This window comes from Etheostoma spectabile, chromosome 4 (genome assembly GCF_008692095.1).
Source record: "Etheostoma spectabile isolate EspeVRDwgs_2016 chromosome 4, UIUC_Espe_1.0, whole genome shotgun sequence".
Taxonomy (NCBI): domain Eukaryota; kingdom Metazoa; phylum Chordata; class Actinopteri; order Perciformes; family Percidae; genus Etheostoma; species Etheostoma spectabile.
The window spans coordinates 34,290,058-34,299,496 of record NC_045736.1 but is presented as its reverse complement, the minus strand read 5'-3'; the positions used below and the strand labels follow the sequence as shown (position 1 = coordinate 34,299,496).

Here is a 9,439-nt window from a genome sequence, read left to right as displayed (position 1 = left end):
GACTGGCAGAGAAGGTAGATGGACTGCTGAGGTCGGTAACAATTGAGTGATGGACATGACCCCCCCCTTCGCCCGAGCGGGAAAACAATTCGCAGCTGGGATCCTATCTTGTCCCTTGCACCTTATCTCTCCAAGGTCACGCCGATGGACTGAACTTTTACCAACACAGACAGTCTGACGCTTCACATTCACACACACAACTCATTATCTCACACACACACCATACACTCCCCCCCCCATCCAGCCCCGTATCCGTCTGACTGCCTCGTTTCTTTCTTTTTGTGTTTCTCTCACCCTCCCAAATCCATGGTCAAGGCCGAGCTGAACTGAGCTGTTTTGCACAACGCAGACAGTCGGTGTCTCATATTTCCCATACACACACACACACTCATGGTCAAGGCCGGACTGAACTGGGCTGTTTTTCAACAACGCATACAGTCTGTCTCATACTTCCCATACACACACACATGCTCACATCCCCAGACACCATACACCAAATATTCCTTCATGTATGTAGTCTTGTGCATTATGTTGTTTTGTCATGTATTATCTAATTATCTGCATAAATCCTTTTCGGAGTGCGTGTGGCGGCGCTTTCACTAGCTGCGGCCCGGAGGCTCTCTAAACTCTCTAAACTGTATTTCGTTGCATTGTACCTGTACATGTGTAATGACAATTAAGTTGTATCTAATCTAAATCTTATAATAGTTTGGTGTTTTTATAGCATATTTCTACGGAATCATATTGCATTTAGAAAAAAAGGCCCTGTGTTTCTGAATTGACAAGACAGAAATTCAGAAAAACAAAAAACAGCCCTCTTGTGTGAAGCTTTCTTAGCCTTCTTGAATGTTTGTCTGGAAGCAAACATGTCCCACCTGTTTAGTTTAATCCAGTTTTATTTTGGTTTTGGTAAACATGTAAAAGCAGGGTTTTATTCTTCAAGTGACTGCATTCTGTATTTGCCAATTCACCCGCTAATAAAGATTTACAGGCAGGCTGTCAGTATTCAGTAATTGAGTATTTAATGCCAGTGTAACAGATCATCTTGTCCATAAATGCAGAGAGTGCATGTCCTCCTACCCATCCCCCAGTCTGATCATTATTTCGTTCTGTAGCCATGACTCCTACAGTTGACATGCATGGGAAGTCTTAACTGATCTTTTCTCAACAAGATTTTCCCCTGTTTGCCCTGTTAATGAAAAATTATTTTGTTTCCATCGTCAAGCTCTGCACACTAACCATGTACTCCTTGCAAATTAGTTCAAGAGCTGACTCGGAGAAAGACTAAATAGTAGACTCATTCAAACCTTTCAGACACAGACCAAAAGTCAGATGATACTGCCTCGGCAGATGACTTTCAGATGATGGTTCAACAGTTTCTTTTCTCACATGTTCATCTGATTTACCGTACTCACAAACAGAGAAAAGCCAGAAGTAGGGCTGCTCGATTATGGAAAAAATTATAATCACGATTATTTTGGTCAATTTTGAAATCACAATTATTTAACATGATCACCCATTAACCTTTGGATATAATGGATAGTGTCCAGAGTATAATCTATAATCAGAGTCTTTGGATCAGAATAAAATCTGTTTTACTACTCTGAGTCGGTTCATCTTTTACAGATATCACACATAACTTTACACAGCTAGTGAACAATTCCAGATATATAACACAATAGTGCATTACACATCACATTTTCACTCACTATGACTGCTGCTAGCCTACTGTCATTACTAAACATTGTGCTAAAATATGAACAATAATGTCGCCCTCAGTGGGCTTATTTACTAGCTTCTTAGGGAAGAATCCAGCACATAGACGGTACTTTAAAATAACATTACATGACTCATGTTGACTCATTTTACATACAGTAACTAAATGCTGAGGGAAGATTACTATGTTTTTTCATGTTGGTTTTGAGCGGTAGGCCTAGGCACCCAGCTGGAAAAGGTGTTAAACAGTAAGTGAATACAGCGTGTCAGGAGAATTCAACGTCTACTACTATTCATTTATCAGAATAATAATTAATTTGTCATTATAAATGACTCTGATGAATGAATATTTAAAATAGATAGTCTGCCTATAAGTAGCCATTATTATTGGCCATTATAAATGCCGAAACCGATAGTATAAAGTGAGAGACAATGTCAGTTTAAGTGTCGGCTAAAGTGGGAGTAGTGAAATAAGTTAAAGATGAGTAAATTGGGTATGAAACATATGCATATTTTACGTACGCTTATATCTGTTTTTCTTTGCATAGACTAAATGAAGGTATTTCTACTAGAAATTGGTGCAATAAAGTATATCAGAATGCAGGAACTGAAGTCTTTGATGCTCAAAATGTCCCTGGGGGAGGACAGCCAGACGTCCCACTTTGATACCTCCATCCTAGTCGATATATATAGACAAGTCCATATACAGTGTACCCGCTAAAATAAGTTAGACCACACCAGTGTTGAAGGGTTAGTTAAACTGTAACCATTGAAGGGAATTGAAATGTTAGTGGTTGTGTAAGCGGTGGTGATAGTAGTCCAGCTGTTTTTTGAAGAGTAAAAGATGAAAGCAGTTGAAGATCACTTAATTATATCATTACTTTATGTCATCTGTATGAGTGCCTCCTCATTCTGCACATTTAGTTTTAGGTTTTTGCGTAATAGGCAACTTGTTACATGTTTTTAGATGTTCCTCATTGAGGTATATGCTGAAATGCTTCACGTGTATTGTACCTGTCCCCAGGTGCCATGCCTTTGCAGCAGTGCCACTTGTCTGATGTGCAGCTGTTGTCCGGGCACCAGGAACTCCACAGTGACCAGAATCATCTACGCCTTCATCTTGCTGATGGGGACCATCGTTGCCTGCATCATGCTTTCGCCGGGTGTGGATCAGCAGCTAAAAAGGGTATGAATGGACCATGGGAATAAAGTAAATGTATGCATAAAATGGACATTTCTATACTAGGGCTGTTGAACTAATTCCAAACATTCAAATATAATTTGAATTAGTGCTGGGCAATATATCGATATTATATCGATATCGTGATATGAGACTAGAAATCAGATTTAGGGTATCGTATATCTCATTGATAAAGTTGAAGGGAGTACCAGATTGCTGGGAAATAATTAAAAGATTCTCGTGACCATGAAAGAGCACAGACTACAATGGAGCTGTGTAAGATAGGTTTCGCAATAAGTAAGAAGTTAGATTCTCACCTCTCTGTGCCTGGAGAAAGATAAGACTCACACTTGTCTTGCGTAATATGAACAGTAATAAAACAATTTGTAGCAGTGTGTACATTAGAGTTGGGCGGTATCCAAATTTTGATACCATCAAACCTGTGCAACATGAACAGGGCCCTTACGTGACAACAAGATGCGTTTTTAACTCATACATGGTTTAAATTCACCTACCCTGGTCCCTGTCTCGATCCTGCTGGTAGCATATTTCCATGGAGCGGTGGTGCTAGCTGCTAGCTCCTAGCTGCCATCTGGCTTCTGTGATAATCATCCCAACAACAGTGCTGGCGAAGGAGGATAAAGAGTGAGGTTTTATGTGAGTCAGAACGAGTTCCTGGAGAGACTGTCTATCTGGTGGGGCAAGGTAGAGAGTCTAGAAGGAGAACTGCGTCTGTACGCATACGCTGTCATATTCCTTCAAATCTTTTAATTTAACTGAATAAATCCTGTGTATTTATTTTCTGGTCCACCAGTCAACAAACATTTAAAACTTAAAGGTGTGGGGTGCACACGCTGACTGGTAAGATGTGTTTAAATGTTTAACGGTCTTAAAAAGGTCTAAAAAAAAGGTCTAAAAAGGTCTTAAAAAGGTCTTAAAGTCTCAAATTTGACTTGGTGAAACCTGCAGAAACTCTGATTATAGACATGACTAAATAAAGTCAGTTAAGAGGTTCACAATGTTGTTGTTTTGAACATTTGTTTAAATGGCCTGAGTTACTCAATAACATATAGAGTGAAGCTCCTGCTCATTTGACCCAGTTTAAAAACAAGTTAAAATGTGACTTCCTGTGATTTGCTGTAGATTCCAGGTTTCTGTGAAGATGGGGCTGGCTCCACTATCCCTGGGCTCCAAGCTGATGTCAACTGTGAAATGTTTGTGGGCTACAAAGCAGTGTACCGCATCTGCTTTGGCATGAGTATATGGTTCCTGGGCTTTGCCATTCTTATGATCAACATCAAGAACAGCAGAGACCCCCGTGCTGCCATCCACAATGGGTAAGCACTGCAATAACAACACATGCTCTTTATTCCCATCACATCGCAGTAGGGCAGGATCGTTCAAACGTTTTCGGTACCGGTATCCACACCAATAGTGTGACTTCATTACCGCTTCCTTGATGATTTAATAAAATTAAAATAAATGACATTACACATTACGCCACAAATTCTTTTATTTTTCATCTCCTACTACATATATTATTATTATCGGCCAATATTAGGCATTTACCAATCTATCTTTGTCAGCAGTTATAATGGCCGATAAAAAATCTATATACTGTATATATATATTTTAATATTCATTCATCAGAATCATTTACAGTGGCAAATAATTGATTTTGATAAATTAATATTTTAAAAATAAAATAAAAACGGACGGTAAACATGTAATAAGTGTGGATGTTGCATAGTTTGTCCACCGTAAGCGCTCTACAACGTCCCTGTTGGCAACTCTGATTAATTTTTTTGTTATTGTGTTTTTGTTCAAAGGAATTTAAGTTTCATATCTTAAGGTTGTATTTTTATACATTTCATTTATCAGTATTTTAATATATTTTAATGTTCCTCTGTTCTGTTGTGATAATAAAACAAATTATTATCATATTATTTTAGTGAGAACTCATGGTCACCTCACAGGTTGACAACAGGTTACCTCGATCTTCTTGTGTGTGACATAACCTGTCACACACATACATAATACTTATTTTTATAAAAATTGATTACCGTCTACTAGGTGCAGAGTCGGTTGTGAGGATATTACAGCAGATTTTTGTAGGGGGGTGGTTGCATCATGCCGAAAGATTTTGCTGTTGCATTGCAAGGGAGCAGGGATTAAAGTTCTCCGTCACCACGACGGATCTCCATCAGTTTGATGATCAATCAAATCAGATCAATCAAATGAGCTTGATGCAGATCTGATGGGAAAAAATGTGTGTGTGGGGGGGGGTATCACCTTTTCTTTTTGTAAGGCAAAGGTCCAGTGAATGAATGTGAATGTTGTGATGTTTAATGTTTACAGGCCTAATACTGTTTTTGAGAACATCCTGTGTCTCAATCAGTGACAGCTCAAGAAGATGCGTCAGCCATGAGTTTTGCTACTGCAGCCTTGCTACATGCTTGTCTCATTTGCTCGTTTGCTTAAAAAACACACGTCTGAAGGACAAAAGAATGGTCTAAAAGTTTTTGGGATTATAGTGACATAATTGACACAGCTGATAAGGTAGGCCAGGGGCTCCAACCCCAAATGTTTTAGTGTAGTCCCGAATGTATTTTGAAAAGTTGACTGACAAATATGAAACCCAACAATAGCCCATGTAAACCCCCCAAATCATTATTTATTTCATTGTGTTTATTTGTGTATATTTTCATTGCCTTATTTCATTGGGCTTCTTGTAATGGGCGCTCTCTGCTGTAGCAGATGTGTCACGTTTGTGTTTTGTGTATTTCAGCCGTAGTTTCGGTTTTCTACCTGCGATATATAGCCACTTCCCTAAACTTTGTCGTACAAGGTGCCACCTGCTCATTAGATTTACACTAACACACATTTGCACTCCGATGGCGTAGCATCAGGGGCAACTCGGTGTTCAGTGTCTTGCCCAAGGACTGCAGGGCCAGGGATTGAACCACCAACCTTTAAATTGGCAGGCAACCGCAACTGAGCCACAACCGCCCCATTAAGGCCGTTTAAATGTCACACTTGAGTTTCACAGTTTAGTGAGGACAACAGTGTTCAGCCATCCACTTAGATAAACAAAGAGCAGCATTTAAATCAGTGGTGGAAGAAGTATGCAGATCCTTTACTTAAAGGTCCAATATGTAATATATTTGGTGTAACAAAAACGCTGCTCACTTTACCGGAGGACCAAGCAAGCAGGCCATGGCTGTTTACAACGTGCAGCGTGTTCAGTGGCCGTAGACATAATTCTAAGCCAATAAAGTTTGTTCAGTCGGGTGGAAAGTATGGCAAGGTAGGGTTATTTTGGTGTTCAGCCAGTTCAGAAGCCAAAAGCATTGAGAGCGCTGAACTTCTTCCCTTCTAAGAAATTCTTTGGCGGTAGCTAGCAGTTGAGTTCTGTTGACAACTATACGTCACGTACTCTGTTGCTCTGATTGGTTGTAGGTCTATCCAATTGACTGCAGAGACATTTTCATTGAAACCCTCCCCATAATCACAGCCCAATGGAGCAATATCAGACTCATATTCTGACTAGAATCTGAGCATGACGATGCCAGGTTACACCTACAGTAGCCTACATAATAAAAATACATGAAACAGTATTTTTCTGATTATCTTCATTGTATACACCCTCAGACCCAGTGTGTGACCAAAGCAAAAATATTACATAGCGTACATTTTTTTTTTTTTTTGGATTTAAGATGATATGCTGTTTACCATGCCCAGGATGTTGCCTCAACTTTCTACCTCACAGCTGCAAAAGGATGGATGAAATTAACCTGCGTTTCTCCATAGGCCTGATAATCTTAGCACACACACAAAGGCTGAATCTAGTCTTTGGGATGCAGAGATCCAAAAGTACTATCTCTTTATACAAAAATATTCTTAACCGCATATGCAGCACCTTAGTAAATAATATTTATAATAAATTTCCACTTTAGTAAATAAAAGCATTATGACAGAGCCTATATAAAAACAACTGGTGTCTTCACTGAATAAATGTAGTCTTTTTGCACTGTGAAGCGGAAAGATTTAGACATTCCTACACTTTGTGGTCAATGACAGGTTGTTTCTTCATCCTAAATAGATTTGGCATTCACAACTCAATTACAGTAAGCTGCTTTATTTTAGGGTTTAGTGAAGGCGGGTAACTTTTGACCCGGAGGACAACGGTTGTATACTCAAAAAGCCGGGTTTTTTTTGTTTTTCTTGTGTGGAGCTGCCGAGTGGAGCTAGTCTTAATTTGTTTGAAAAAAAACTTTGGACTTCAACAAGAAGTAACTTCACCCAACACCGCTTAGAACACCTTTAAGTACGGTTGTCCTTGTGGTACTTCTACTTTTACTATAGTAAATATGTCTCTCGTTATTTGAACTTTTACTTAATACTAAGATTCAGTACTACAACTAGAAGTATTATCTAAAAAGCGGCACTAAGAAAGCACTCCTACCCAGTAGATTTATTTTTGCTGCACTGGTATTTAAACTACTTCTACTTCATTGGAGATTTCATCCTACAATGTAAAGGAACATCGATGGGTTGTGCTTTTGAGACAGAATATACTAATTTATATGTTTTTGTTTTTACAGTTATGTATAAAGGGGCAAATACAGCTTCTATTGAAATTCCTCACAGTAGATTCAGTACTTATAAACCATAATTCCCAGGAAGTGGATGTATTCTTGTTACTGCCAGTGATTGTAATGTGATTGATTGGCTATTTCTGCCTGCCTATGTTAAGATGTATGCTCTGATAAAGGTCTGTAAGATCCAAAGTGATAGATCTAAGTGTGAGACTATCTCTTTTTTCTCTCGGAGCCTCTTAGAGAAGGTGCGCCGCTTTTGGACCAGGTGCAGGGTGATAATGATTATCCATGATTGATAACAGTTTGTTCAGTGCCCTCCTCTCCACCACAACTTCAAATGTTGCTTCAAATTAAACTTTTATGTTGTATTTAGCTACTGTAAATGGACTGTTCATATCTAGCACTTTTCTAGTCTCAACAACTACTCAAAGCACTTTTACCAGTACTAGTACAGGAACTATTCGCACACATTCATACACTGTGGCCAAGGCTGTCGTACAAGGTGGACACCTGTTCATCAGATAAACACTCACACACATTTACACTCCAATGGGGCAGCATCGGGAGCCACTTGGGGTTCAGTGTCTTGCCCAAGGACACTTCCACATGGGACTGCAGAGATCAAACCACCACCAACCTCCCGATTGGCAGGCTCTACCACTGAGCCACAGCCGCTCCTGCAATGTACAGTGAAAGTTAATAGGGGCAATTGTGCAGATTGTAGTAACGTTCACAATGATTTGACATTGACAGGCTCAGTTTATTATTCTAAGTGTCTGACAACTGACAATGAACATTTGCCCCAGAGGGTTACATTGCAGCCCGGTCTGTAAAAGCGTTCAGAATCAGAATCAGATTTATTTGCCAGATATGAGGACACATATGAGGAATTTTGCTTTGGACTATACATTGCTCACAATGTGCTTGCTCATACAAAACACACAACGAAAACAAACAATATATACACACTATAAACAGAAACAATATAGACAGGTTAAGGCAATAGTGCAATAAAGAGTGCAAAGTGTGCAGGAGTAAATTATTTTATGATAAATTATTATTATTTAAATGATGGCGCATAGTGCAAAGGATGCTGTAATTAGGGTTGGACGGTAAAACAAAAATAGCAACAGTATTAGTTGCAATACCGTCATAAAAAACAAATGCAATGTACTTCCTATAGGACAAGGATTAAATATTAAATATAATTTATTTAATCCCTAAAAAGGCTCATGTGTGGTTGTCATCGCGTGACAGTGTGGAGGAGAAAGAGAGAGAAAGGGAAAGATGGCAAGTCTTTGCACCGAGTGACCTGGTCTCGAAGACGAATACAACTTAGAACAAATACGAACTACTGTTTGGTTTTCAGTTTCTGAGCGCTGTAGGCACAAGCCAACAGTTTGGTGACACTGTCTGAGCCTTACGTCATCATTTTTTATTAGTCACGGTAATACTGTATACCGTGGTAAAATAGGGAGGAGTTTTGATGGTATCAAAATTTGTATTCCGCCCGACTCTAGCTGGAATATATAAGTATTATGGTATTATATAAGTATTATATTTATCTTACAATATGAACAGTATGAACAGCTCTGAAATGGAGAATGATGAATAAATAATAAGTGGAACCAGTAAACAGGTGCTGATTAGAGACAATGTTGCTGGGTTATTGCACAGGAATTGAACCTGACACTGTTCATCAGAAGTCAGCTGTTCATCAGAGTGATAGGCTTGTGGAAAGAAACTGTTCCTGAGTCTGTTGCTTTACAGTGCTCTGTAGCGCCTACCAGAGGGGAGAAACTGGAACAGGTTGTGTCCGGGTTGAGATGGGTCTGCAGTGATTGAGATGGGTCTGTTTTCTGCCTGTTTCCTACCTCTGGAAGTGTATAAATCATGAATGGAGGGCAGGTTGGCAACAATGATCTTTTCTGCAGTCCTAACT

General features: G+C 39.3%; 1 protein-coding gene across 1 annotated transcript in view; it reads left to right on the top strand.

Annotated features, from left to right (window-relative positions):
- Positions 1–9,439, top strand: part of serinc3 (serine incorporator 3) — a 23,495-nt gene that overhangs the window by 3,058 nt on the left and 10,998 nt on the right. The window contains exons 2-3 of the mRNA XM_032513458.1: positions 2,741–2,902; positions 4,040–4,233. Coding sequence (XP_032369349.1) covers positions 2,741–2,902; positions 4,040–4,233 — 356 coding nt within the window. The remainder of the gene's footprint in view (positions 1–2,740; positions 2,903–4,039; positions 4,234–9,439) is intronic.